Here is a 14502-nt window from a genome sequence, read left to right on the forward strand (position 1 = left end):
GTATATGGCGTTAACACTATGTGCTTTGCACAGTACGCTACGGTCGCAGGTTCGAATCCTGCCTCGGGCATGGATGTGTGTGATGTCCTTAGGTTAGTTAGGTTTAAGTAGTTCTAAGTTCTAGGGGACTGATGACCTCAGACGTTAAGTCCCATATTGCTCAGAGCCATTTGAACCTTTTTTTTTTTTTTTTTTTTTTTTGCACAGTAGCACTGAAATGCTAACGGTATAAATACCCAGGTATGTAGTACATTTCGTGCCACTTTCATATTTGTTGCAAGCCGAATTCATGGTGTTGGAATGCAATTTTAATGGCCAACAGTGTACTTGAAGTGATCCTAAAGTGTAACTGGGCTTTTTATCACACATGGAGGCATCAAAAATCATGAGATAGCCATATGCACATAAACAGATGGTGGTAGTATGACGTACTCGAGGTATAAAAGGACAGTGCATTGGCGGAGCTGTTATTCGTACTCAGGTGATTCACGTTAAAAGGTTTCTGACTTTGGTATGGTCGCACGATGGAAATTAACAGACTCCGAACGCTGCTTGTTAACTGGGGCTAGACACATGGACATTCCTTTTCGGAAATCGTTAGGGAATTCACTATTCCGAGATCCACAGTGTCTAGAGTGTGCTGAGAACACCAAATTTGAGGCTGTAGCTCTCACCACTGATAAAGCATTGACCTATGGCCTTCACGTAACGACCGAGAGCAGCAGTGTCTGCATAAATCTGTCAGTGCTAACAGACAAGCAACACTGCGTGAAATAATCGCAGAAATTAATGTGGGCTGTACGACGAACTTATCCTTTAGGACAGTGCAGCGAAATTTGGCATCAATGGGCTACAGCAGCAGATGAAAAAAATGGCTCTGAGCACTATGGGACTTAACTTCCGAGGTCATCAGTCCCCTAGAACTCAGAACTACTTAAACCTAACCAACCTAAGGACATCACACACATCCATGCCCGAGGCAGGATTTGAACTTGCTCGCTCGGCTCCAGACTGTAGCGCCTAGAACCGCTCGGCCACTCCGGCCGGTGAGCAGATGACGTGAGTGCCTTTGCTAACAGCACGACATCACCTGCAGCGTCTCTCCCGGGCTCCTGTCCACATTCGTTGGACACTGGACGACTGGAAAACCGTGGCCTGGCGGATGAGTCCCGATTTCAATTGGTAATAGCTGATCGTGAGGTTCGAGTGTGGAGCAGATCCTGCGAGCTATGGACCCAAGTTGTCAACAAGGTACTGTACAAGCTGGTAGTGGTTCCATAAAGGTGTTTGCTGTGTTGATGTGGAACTGATCCGGTCATTGACTTGAAATGGTTATGTTTGGATACTTGGAAACCATTTGCAGCCGTTCGTGGACTTCATGTTCCCAAACAAAGATGGAATTTTTATGGATGACGATGCGCCATGTTACTGTGCCACAGTTGAAGAACATTCTGGGCTATCCGAACAAATGATTTGGCCACCTAGATCGCCCAACATGAATCTCATCGAACATTTATGAGATATAATCGAGAGGTCAGTTCAAGCACAAACTCGTGCACCGGCAACACTTTCTCGATTACGGACGACGGCTTAGAGGAAGCATGGCTCAATATTTCTGCAGGTGTCTTCCAGCGATTTGTGGAATCCATGCCACGTCAAGTTACCGTGCAAAAGGAGGTCCGACACGATCTTAGGAGATATCCCATGACTTTTGTCACCTCACTGAATTTTCACATTCCTTTTCTCCTCAAACTGACGGGATTTTAACCACGCTCCTTTCATACGTTAGTCCAGTGTCTTTCCACTGCGCCACAAAACCATTTTTAACAAGACCTATCGTAGCTTTACATAATACATTGTATTCTTAAAGACTAACATAACATTAAATAGTAACACGTTTTTGTGCGGTTTTCTTGTGATTTGAGTCTGTGCATAACTTTTGCAACCTACATATCCAACTGATCTGGCTTACTGTAGTCAGAGCTTGGTCAGCCTCTACAGTTTTTAACCCCCACGCTTCCCTCCATTAACTAATTAACAATTACTTGATACCTCAGGATGTGTCTTATCAACCGATCCCTTGTTTTAGTGGAATTTTGCCATAATTTCTTTTTCCCCAGTTCTGTTCAGTAGCTCCTCATTACTTACATGTCCTATCCATCTAACCTCCAGCAGTCTTTCACAGCATCACATTTCAAATACTTCTGTTCGAACTGCTTATCGTCCACATTTCAGAACCGTAAGAGGCTACAACCCAGAGAAATATCTTCAGAAAAGACTCCCTAACACTTAAATTTATATTAAATGTTAATAAATGCCTGATTTTCAGAAACTTTCTTGCTAATGCAGTCTGCATTTCATATCCTGTCTACTTCAGATACCATCAGTTATTTTGTTGGCCAAAAAGAAAAACTCACCTACTACTTTTAGTGTCTCATTTCCTAATACAAGTCTCTCAACATCGTCTGATTTCCATTACACTAGTTTTACTTTTGTTGATAATTTTCTTATAACATCTTTTCAACACAATATCGTCCGCCCCCGGTAGCTGAGTGGTCAGCGCGACAGAATGTCAATCCTAAGGGCCCGGGTTCGTTTCCCGGCAGTGTCTGAGATTTTCTCCGCTCAAGGACTGGGTGTTGTGTTGTCCTAATCATCATCATTTCATCCCCATCGACGCACAAGTCGCCGAAGTGGCGTCAAATCAAAAGACTTGCACCCGGCGAACGGTCTATTCGACGGGAGGCCCTAGTCACACGGCATTTGCATTTGGAAGACAATAACCATTACCTTCAACTGCTCATACAAATCCAGTGCCATTTCTGACACAATTACAATGACATCGGCAAATCTCAGAGTTTTTGTTTCTTCTCCCTGAACTTTAAGTTTTTTTTCCGGATTTCTCTTGAGTACCTTTACTGCTTGATCAGTGTACAAAATTGAATAACTTTGAAGAGAGACCACAATCCTGTCGTATTCCGTTCTCAACTATGGCTTCCTTTCCTTGCCCTTCGAATCTTATAACTGCGATATGGTTTTTGTCAAGTTATATATAATTTTTCGCTCTTGTGTTTTATTCATGTCATCTTTAGAATTTAAAAAAATGTATTCCAGTTAACACACACAGTCCAGTGCTCCAGTCACAGTAATTTGACCACCTGCCAAAAGCCTAAATAACCACTTTTTGCAGCAGGGACCGTAGCCAGACGTGCAGGGAGAGAGTTAGTGCTACGACCAGCTGAGCTACGGTTCCATGGCGCGAACAGCCCGATCGAAGATGTCTCGCACATTCTAGATGGGGTTTTAAAGTCGGAGAGTCTGGTGAACAGGGGAGTACGGAAAAACTCATCCTGGTGCTCTTCGAACCACGCCCGTACACTGTGAGCTGTGTGATACGTTGAGTTGCCCTGCTGGTAGATGCCATGGTGCCGAGGAGAACAAACGAAATGCATGTGGGGGCAGACATGATCCCCAAAGATAGATGCATACATGAGCTGTCCTGCTGGTAGATGTCATCGTGCTGAGGAAAAAACAAACTGCTTGTAGGGGCAGACATGATCGCCAAAGTTAGAAGCATACAGGGTGTTACAAAAATGTACGGCCAAACTTTCAGGAAACATTCCTCACACACAAATAAAGATAAGATGTTATGTGAACATGTGTCCGGAAACGCTTAATTTCCATGTTAGAGCTCATTTTAGTTTCGTCAGTATGTACCGTACTTCCTCGATTCAACGCCAGTTAGCCCAATTGAAGTAAGGTAATCTTGACTTCGGTGCTTGTGTCGGCATGCGACTCATTGCTCTACAGTACTAGCATCAAGCACATCAGTACGTAGCATCAACAGGTTAGTGTTCATCACGAACGTGGTATTGCAGTCAGTCCAATGTTTACAAATGCGGAGTTGGCCGATGCACATTTGATGTATGGATTAGCACGGGGCAATAGCCATGGCGCGGTACGTTTGTATCGAGACAGATTTCCAGAACGAAGGTGTCCCGACAGGAAGACGTTCGAAGCAATTGATCGGCGTCTTAGGGAGCACGGAACATTCCAGCCTATGACTCGCGACTGGGGAAGACCTAGAACGACGAGGACACCTGCAATGGACGAGGCAATTGTTCTTGCAATTGACGATATCCCTTATGTCAGCGTCAGAAAAGTTGCTGCTGTACAAGGTAACGTTGACCACGTCACTGTATGGAGAGTGCTACGGGAGAACCAGTTGTTTCCGTACCGTGTACAGCGTGTGCAGGCACTATCAGCAGCTGATTGGCCTCCAGGGGTGCACTTCTGCGAATGGTTCATCCAATAATGTGTCAATCCTCATTTCAGTGCAAATGCTGTCTTTACGGATGAGGCTTCATTCCAACGTGATCAAATTGTAAATTTTCATAATCGACATGTGTGGGGTGACGAGAATCCGGACGCAATTGTGCAATCACGTCATCAACACAGATTTTCTGTGAACGTTTGGGCAGGCATTGTTGATGATGTCTTGATTGGGCCCCATATTCTTCCACCTACGCTCAATGGAGCACGTTATCATGATTTCATACGGGATACTCTACCTGTGCTGCTAGAACATGTGCCTTTACAAGTACGACACAACATGTGGTTCATGCACGATGGCGCTCCTGCACATTTCAGCCGAAATGTTCGTACGCTTCTCAACAACAGATTCGGTGACCGATGGATTGGTAGAGGCGGACCAATTCATGGCCTCCACGCTCTCCTGACCTCAACCCTCTTGACTTTCATTTATGGGGGCATTTGAAAGCTCTTGTCTAGGCAATCCCGGTACCAAATGTAGAAACTCTTCGTGCTCGTATTGTGGACGGCTGTGATACAATACGCCATTCTCCAGGGCTGCATCAGCGCATCAGGGATTCCATGCGACGGAGGATGGATGCATGTATCCTCGCTAACGGAGGACATTTTGAACATTTACTGTAACAAAGTGTTTGAAGTCACGCTGGTACGTTCTGTTGCTGTGTGTTTCCATTCCATGATTAATGTGATTTGAAGAGAAGTAATAAAATGAGCTCTAACATGGAAAGTAAGCGTTTCTGGAAACATGTCCACATAACATATTTTCTTTCTTTGTGTGTGAGGAATGTTTCCTGAAAGTTTGGCCGTACCTTTTTGTAGCACCCTGTATATGAGTTGATCCACTGTGCCTTACAGAATTACGAGATCATTCAGGGAATGCCACTAAAACATTCTCCAGACCATAACGCTCCCTTCTCTGGCCTGAACTCTTCTCACGATTGTTGCAGCGCCGTACAAACCAATGGCTCTCTGTCTCATGGAGCATAAAACATGATTCATTTAAAAAGGTCACCTGTGGCCACTCAGTGGACGTCCAGTTGTGGCACTGCCATGCAAATTCCAGCTTTCATCGCTGATGAATAGCAGTCAGCGTAGGTGCATGAGCAAGGTACCTGTTGCAGAGGCCCATACACAGTAATATTCGGCGAACTGTCATGGAGGAGACACATGTTGGCAGCCCTTTGGTTCATTTGGGCTGTCACTTGCTCAACAGTTCCACGACTATTCGCCTGTACACATATGATGCACCAGAGCTACCTCGGTTTTGGGTAACGTCATTTTGCTGTGCACTGTATGCAGTAACTGTTATGGCTCAAGTCAAGCGCCGGCAAGTCAGTCGGAACGAGATAGCAGAGAGGGCTGTCAAGAAGATGTCAGCCAATTACATGCTGACAGACTTGTCTCCAGGATGACAACGCAACGGCAGTGGCCTCTAAGTGCCGCGCACGACGTCGTGGCCCAGTTCAAGAGGACGGAACGGAGCGATTTTCTGACTTTCAAAAGGACACGATCATTTTCTTTCGGACGCTTGTGGAAGAATTTCTGAAACTGGAAAGTTCACTGTGGTTAAAGTATACCGTGGATTGCAAAATTGCACTATCCAAAATTGTAGCCAATGCAGCTGTGATGCACCACGGGCCATAGATGACAGGGGTGAATGACGGCTGCGAAGATGTGTGCGAGCGACCAGATGTGCAACTGTTGAGCAATTGACCGCCCAGACGAAACAAGGGGCTACCAACCGTGTCTCCTCAGCGACCATTCAGCAAACATTGCTGCGTATGGGCCTCTGCAGCAGACACCAAGTTCATGTACGCTGTTCATCGGAGACAAAGGTTTGAATTTGCTTGTCAGTACCATACTGAACGTCGACTGAGTGGCGACAGGTGGCCTTTTCAGATGAATCAATTTTATACTCCATCGGACAGATGGCCATTGGCGAGTATGCGTGAAACGTCCGAAAGCAAACATCATGCAACAATCGTCCTGGCCGGAGGAGGGAACGCTATGGTCTGGATAATGTTTCTGTGGCATTCCCTTGGTGGTCTCGTCATTTAGGAAGATACAGTGGATCAACACAAGTACGCGTCTATCCTTGGGGACCATATCCACCCTTACGTACAGTTTTTTTCTCCTCTGAACAATGTCATCTACCAGCTGGGCAATGCGACATGTCACGTAACCCACAGTGTATGGTTCAAAGAGAATCAGGATGAGTGTACTGTACTCCAATGGCCCCCATAATCTCCCGATTTAAACCCAACTGAAAACCTGTGGGACGGCCTCGATCAGGCTGTACACACCATGCATCCTCAGCCAAGAAAGTTAACATAGCTGACCACGCACTGAATTCGGCAGGGCTGCGTATCCACGTCGTTACCTTCCAGAACCTCAATGACTTTCTTCCTTCACTTCTCGCAACATTCCGCGCTGCAAAACGTGATTATTGAGGCTTTTGACAGGGGATCACATTAATGTGACTGAACAGTGTAGAACGACTATAACAGAACTTAACGCGACGATGCCATGTCTGTAGTGACACTGGGAGACACCTTTTTGAATGACTGTTGTAAATGTAGCAGCTTGTGAAACTTGTACAGATGAACTGAAGTGATTATTACTGCTTCGTGGAGTTAGGATTATCGGTCTCTCTGGCATCAAGCTACGCGCACTGTTTCTAGCCCATCAACACGGGTAATTATCTGAGGGTATTGGGGAGTATTCAGCGGGAGTTCATGATCATGATTCAGAAGTTGGAACCCTTAGTTCGAGCCTTGCGCAGGGGTAAGGCGAAACGAGGGTAGATTTCCACTTACAACTTTCGATTCGGTCGTTTCCGGACCAAACTGATACGTTTACCCTTCTCCATAATCCCCGAGAGTTTGTATCATCACCACGGAATTACTATGTTTACGATAGTATCATCATCACGGAATCACCTTATTTACGATAATGGCAGCATATTCGTCATACAGTCTTCGTTGAATACAAGTACTTTAAATTTTCCCAACATGATTTCCCAAGAACAACGCCGTCCTTCTTCCAAAGATTCTCCTTTAAGCATCTGTGTCACACCTTGATATATGCTGTACCTTCCTGTTACGATACTAGCAGCACATCTCTGAAATCTAATTTACGCAATGTATTTAATACCTAAGCTTTCACCGAGCGAGGTGGTGCAGTGGTTAGACACTGGGCACGCATTCGGGAGGACGACGGTTCAATCCCGCGTCCGGCCATCCTGATTTAGGTTTTCCGTGATTTCCCTAAATCGCTCCAGGCAAATGCCGGGATGGTTCCTTTCAAAGGGCACGGCCGACTTCCTTCCCCGCCCTTCCCCAATCCGATGAGACCGATGACCTCGCTGTCTGGTCTCCTTCCCCAAACAACCCCAACCTAAGCTTTCAGCACGTTCATTTGTCCCAACAACAGACAAACAATTTCTATACAATGTAAAGTGTTGATTTACTCTTGTCAGTCTCATAAATGGACGTAGAATATTTGCAAAAACCAAACAGAACAGTAAATATTCTGTAGTGCTTTACCTTGTACCAATATCTTACCAAGAATAAAAACTAAAACAGGGATATCGAGATAGTAAGTTAAAATGATGATTGAACAAGAAGCGTCATGATTCGTGTAACGGTGTGTTGTGCTGATGTTGTTGTTCTTGCTGTTGTGCAGGATGCAGCCGGTGGTGGTGGGCGCCGTGAAGTGGGCGTCCCGTTACGTGACAGTGGAGCCGCTCATGTTCCTATACTACGTGGCCACCACCATCTCCACCGTGGTCACTCAGAACCTCATGATCTACAAGGTGAGTCACTCACAAGGACATTATCCACGCTATCATCTCCACCACGTTCATGCAAAACTTCATGAAATGCTGCGAGGTGAGCCCTCATCCGGGACAGAATACACCCCACCATCACCATTTTGGTCCCCTGGAGCCTCACGACTAGTGAATAGATTTTTATGTGCTAAAAACTTTAAAATATTTTAATTTTTTGTGTAAGAAAAATATAAAAAATTGCATAAAAATAGGAAAATATATTTTTTTCACTATTACAAAATTGTAAATACTTACGTTAAAAAATCACTCACATGTCATGCTGACGCAGTGTTGGATTGAAAAACTCACTGTTGCAGTGAACTAAGAAAGTTTTCTTCAAGTTTTCCTCACATACCGATGTCAGTTGTCTTGAAACAATGCACACTGGCGGAATAAGAACTTTTCAGCATCACATGATGATAGTCTTGCACATTTCATTAAGGGAAGTTACTGGCACACACATTTTCAGGTTCACCAAGATCTACTTCTCCTTTCAAAACCTTGGCAATTTTACACATAATATGAAATCCATCATTCTTTTCGAGCACATTTTTAAATTTCTGTTTAATAGCTTTCGCTTTTAGGTGTTTGTGTGAATTAATTTTTTTCTGAATGTCATGCACTTCATTGACTGTCTAAGTTAATAAGCTGGTTGATGTTTCTAATTCTTCGATAGATTAAAACAAAAAAAATCAAATTTGCAGATACATAAGACAATTCATTTTTAGTGTACTGTTTCTGAGTAAGTTCTGAAGAATTTCAACTGAAGAGGCGTCATCCTTGTTTAGTTCCTCAATCACCTATCTAAAGTTTTCAAACCTCTTTGCATAATGCACTGCTGCATTTAACCATGTCCCCCAACGAGTAACTGTGGGTCTACGTGGAAGAGTAAAATGTGGGGTTTTGTCTCTGAACAAATCAATTCTTGTTGACACTTTCACAAACACCTTCTTGCCACTTGAGATCAATTTGTCCACTTTAGGGTACAGTGTATGTATCTCCTCACATAATTTGTCTAAATGATATACTACACAAGTTTGGTATGTCATGTGTGGGAAGCTTCAGAAAGGCCTTTGGCTGCCTTCTTCATTTATGGAGTAGCAGCCCTAAGTGAGAGTAAAACACTATCAAATTTCAGTTACAATGTATGTGTCTGCTCACATAATTTGTCTACATCATATGCTGCACAAGTTAGGTATATCATGTGTGGGAAGCTTCAGAAAGGCCTTCGGCTGCCTTCTTCATTTATGGAGTAGCAGCCGTAAGTGAGGGTAAAACACTATCAAATTTCAGTTACAATGTATGTATCTGCTCACATAATTTGTCTAAATCATATACTGCACAAGTTAGGTATATCATGTGTTGGAAGCTTCAGAAAGGCCTTCGGCTGCCTTCTTCATTTATGGAGCAGCAGCCATAAGTGATGGTAAAACACTATGAAATTTCACCCTATTAGGCCATAACATCTCCGTAAATTCGTTGAATAAACGAGCCATTGTTGCGTTATTCAATGATAATATTTCTTTATATGCTAATAGGAAACGCCGTTTGGAAACTATATCACCATTTTATAGCACACCAACCACAACATTTCCCATTTTCCTACCGCTAGAGTCTTTCTCAATGCGTACTCAGTTTTTTTTATGTTCACACTGTGCTCTGACCTTTCTTAGCATTTCTTCGTAACAGGCAGGCACATGCAATTCTATTAATGTTGATTCTTCTGGTGTTTCAAAATTTGTATATTTTGTAAGAAAATTTCTAAGTTCTGGACCTCTCAGTTTATATAAAGAAACATCACACGAAAAAAAGTGTTGCATAAACCTACAAAATATTCGGAACTTATTGAAACTAATGTTTGTGAAGAGGAAGCTGCTTCTGAACTTGTCTAGCGGTCATTCCTTATTTACTATCTGCCAAATACCGCAAAGACTAGAGATCACTGGTCTGCATTTATTGATTTCCCACATTTTAACAAAACAGAATTCTTCCATCACTTGTAAAGATGCCAGTAAATTCAGCAACATATTGTTCCGAACGAGAACAAACACTTCACTTTACTTTCCGCGTTATATCGCCAGTCACTTCTCCTAAGATACCGTATAAGCGGCCTGCTTGAAACAAGACAAGGACAATGACTGAAGACTGCTGTGTGCGTTGCGTCAGCCTCCACGTCATAAATAAGGGATTCTCTTTTCATATTTATTTACAGAAAGTATTACACAAACACGTTTTTTTATATGAAATAGACGTGCAAGGAGAGTACACCAACCAAGACAGCATACATTTCAGCATCTTTGTCGTGGCTATCCTGAAAACTATTGTTTAGAAGGTGAATCAACCATCCATGAAAACCCCACGACAGCCAGATATTCAAGAACCACAAGGCAAGGCTGTCCTTTCATCAGCATAAAGAGCACTACCTCCATGTTCATCATCAAGAACCTCATGATGTATAAGGTGGACCTCTCATTGATCTATAACTAGAGTTCGGCCTCAACATCTGTAATGAGAACACTGACTTTCTCTATGCTCAACTGAAAACTAATGAACTACAAGGTGAATCCATCAGCTAGCTCAGCATACGTACCAGCATCTCTTCTAAGATAATCCGAATGCCATGCCTACAAGGTGAGTTCCTTATTCAGGCTACCACACCGTTTCACCATGTTCATCAAAAACCTCATCTATTATAAGAGATAGCTCCATCTTTTATATTAGCATATAGTTCTTGTATTCAAGGAATAACTGGATCATCTGTGTCAGTAGTTATGTTGCCATGATTCTTGCAAGAAGGAGAAGTTGTTCAAGGCACAATAAAATGCTGTAGCTGCTCTTTTCTGGGCAGAGATTGTTGGATTTCAATCTTGTATTGTGTATATTCATTCTATTTAACTACCCGAAATTGTAAATTTATAGAATCCTACGTACACTGCCGGAAAAAAATTAGTACACCATTTGATAGATTTCCAGTTCGCTCAAGATTCATTGTTGCAACAGTGCAGATACATGAAGTGATTACATTTACGGATCAATAGCACTAGCGGTTCTGAGATACCAGGTATCGATATATGCTGAAACACCCATATTACACTACTGGCCATTAAAGTTGTTACACCAAGAAGAAATGCAGATGATAAGCGGTTATTCATCGGACAAATATATTATACTATAACTGATATGTGATCACATTTTCACGCAATTTGGGTGCATAGATCCTGAGAAATCAGTACCCAGAACAACGACCTCTGGCCGTAATAACGGCCATGATACGCCTGGGCATTGAGTCAAACCGAGCTGGCGTGTACAGGTACAGCTGCCCATGCAGCTTCAACACGATACCACAGTTCGTCAAGAGTAGTGACTGGCGTATTGTGTATTTTTATCGTATACGGGCTTTATTTGTTGTTCCACATACTTTTTATTTTCATTTCACTTCTTGTCTATAACCTTAACAAATGTCATTTCCTAGATAGTTAAAGTGTTTAATTTATTTACGTTGCACCAGGCTACTATTTTGTCGAGATCTAACTGGACAATACTGCAAATTTCACCAGATGGTATTTCTTCATAGATAACTGAATAATCTGCGACAACCCAGAGACTGATGTATAACATCAGCAGCGACTCTGCTATTACACTATCATGTGGCTGTAGCTGTCTCTCCATCCAGAAAGACATGCTATGTCCTGGTTGTCAGGAAATTTTTTGACCACTATCAGACCTGGTCATACAGTGTGGCAACACGGGAGCTGTACGTAACGTGGCGGTGAAACCTGGTGCAGCAATAGTCCACCGAGAGATTTCACAGTGCTGAGTTATGCAGTTATTTCGCAATCAAGGGGAATAAATACACTTCCTGACAAGACAAATGAAGCATCCAGGAGACAAGGTCGGATGTCAATGTATCTTCGTACACGTACAAATCATCGGCGGATATGTAAGTGATTGGAGCTGCAATTCTCTGTGACAGGTAGAACGACCACCGAAGTGAATAGTGTTGTTCGTGTTTAGTGTTGTTACCAGGAATGGTTAGGTATATAAGGGGGGCGAACAGCGGCAGATTTTGAGTCATCACCGTGAAGGAGATGCCGAGTACTTCTGTGTTGCAGCGTCACCAACAGCTGACAGTTTCAAAAGGGGTCATTGTGGGTCTGCATCTGCCCCATTTGTCGAATCGTGTAATATCCATATTTCTGGGGCTTGCGGATATTACTTTGTCCCGATGTTGGACTGCAAAGGAGCATGAGAGCACACATGCTCGTCGTTGCTGGAGGCTGAAGCTTCGACAACGCCAGCCACTCCTGCTAGCGAAGTGTCAGAAAAATCATCAAACGACGGACGAAGAACTGGAGACAGAAGCCTCCTGGCACCTTTCCAACAAGTGGCCACAACATCTTTAACAATTTTGTAAAATTTGAATTTTCGCGGAATTCCTGTGAATTCTGTAAAATAGGATACCCTCCGCCACGCACCGTAAGTGGGCTGGCGGAGTATCTGTGTAGATGTAGATGCAGATGAGGAAGATCGTAAATGAACTTCCTATGAAGCAATACTCGTACAATTCATTAGATTTCGGAGGAGCGTTCACTGAAACTCTATTTCTTCACCTGACATTTCGAGCATATCTGTTCCTACCATTGTCTGTTGGCTCGCTCGGAAGACAGTTGAAAAATACGCTGCTGAAATATCAGCTAAAGAACTAGGGCTGCAGTGAATGCACACCCGAAATTTTGTGGATTATTCAATGCGCCGCGAAAACTTAAAGGCGCACAGTACCCCATAAGCTTTCCACCTTTCATCGTGGCTAACAATTACGTAGTAATTTTTTAATAAAATTTTAAGTATCTCGAAAAATATTAAATATCTCGGTGAGATAAGTAAGCTCACAAATCTCCTTCTTCTAAAAAATGGTTCAAATGGCTCTGAGCACTATAGGACTTAACATCTACGGTCATCAGTCCCCTGGAACTTAGAACTACTTAAACCTAACTAACCTAAGGACATCACACACATCCATGCCCGAGGCATGATTCGAACCTGCGACCGTAGCAGTCGCGCGGCTCCGGACTGAGCGCCTAGGACCGCTAGACCACCGCGGCCGGCTCCTTCTTCTACATTTCATGAATCAGGAAAACTGCCTTTTACAGCACTCCATCTCTGGTATGGTCATCCTACATTTCTTCTTCCATTGCATTTATAATTGAAAGCCTTTACCGGGAATCTTTCTCCACCTCTAAGGTCTGCATGTTCCTTCCATTTTCTCATATTTTTCTTTATCATTCCTTTTAGGTTATATATTCATAAATCTTTCCTTATATCCTCATTTCTGTTTTGATCTTCCGTTGTTACATTCTTCCACCCTTCTTAGATATCTCATTTCTTCAGCTTGTATTCTGCTTTCTTTACTTGCTTTACTTCTATAAGTAAGAGTTGGTACTGCTATTTTTTATGAGACTGCAGCTGGGTTTCTTTGATGGACTTATTCTGCACACTTTTTGCGATGGTTCCATTTATTGAAGTAAATTTATGTAATTTTTGGTCCGCGTGATGGTTATAATCGCAAGTGATGTCGCATTCTAGATATTTCAAATGTGTTACTTGCTCCAAGATTTTATTATTCAAGACTATTTTAGATCTTGTTGCTGTCTGCCCTGAAGTGTCATCAGTTTCGTTTTATCTACCGACAACGTTACGTTGTAATCTGAGGCTATCTGCTGTAACTTATAGACTTCCATCTTAAGGCCATATTCATTCTCCGTAATAGAAGTTACGTCATCTACATACAAAATTACATGTTCCATTTGTTCAAAATTTTCCATTTGCTTGCAGGTAAGGATCAAATGTACATATCTGCCTACCTTCGAATGTTTCCCCTTCCGTAGAGGAAGACGATGTGTATCCATTTTTTAGAGAGTTCAATACTATTATTACAAATTTTACGAATTTCGTTTAAAGTTGTATTACCAGAGATTGTCTCTACTCCATGGTCAAAATAATTTTTATAGAGTGTGCTCTAAATATAATTGCGTTTCGTGGAGGGCATGGATCATAAACCATAATATTTCATGCTGGCAGTGTGGATCTTACTGTAAGCACTGTTTCAGTATTTTGATTTACACGAGCGGCTTCGAGGTTTCGTATATTTATACTCTCACACGAAATGTACAGGTTGATTCAGCGTGTCAGATAGTGCTAATGGATCTGTCGCAAATTAAAGTTTCTCCCCCTTCTACTGATACCATATCACTTAGAATATCTGCTTGTAGCCAAACAATCAAATAATGTACGAGATAATAAAATGTCGAAACTGGTTATGTGAATAAAAATATCTAACAGTG

The 14502-nt window shown here is 42.7% G+C and overlaps 1 protein-coding gene across 1 annotated transcript in view; it reads left to right on the forward strand.

Annotated features, from left to right (window-relative positions):
- Positions 1-14502, forward strand: part of LOC126458393 (uncharacterized) — a 251838-nt gene that overhangs the window by 120068 nt on the left and 117268 nt on the right. The window contains exon 2 of the mRNA XM_050095401.1: positions 8017-8146. Coding sequence (XP_049951358.1) covers positions 8018-8146 — 129 coding nt within the window. The 5' untranslated portion in view covers position 8017. The remainder of the gene's footprint in view (positions 1-8016; positions 8147-14502) is intronic.

The sequence above is a fragment of the Schistocerca serialis genome, chromosome 2 (genome assembly GCF_023864345.2).
Source record: "Schistocerca serialis cubense isolate TAMUIC-IGC-003099 chromosome 2, iqSchSeri2.2, whole genome shotgun sequence".
Lineage (NCBI taxonomy): Eukaryota > Metazoa > Arthropoda > Insecta > Orthoptera > Acrididae > Schistocerca > Schistocerca serialis.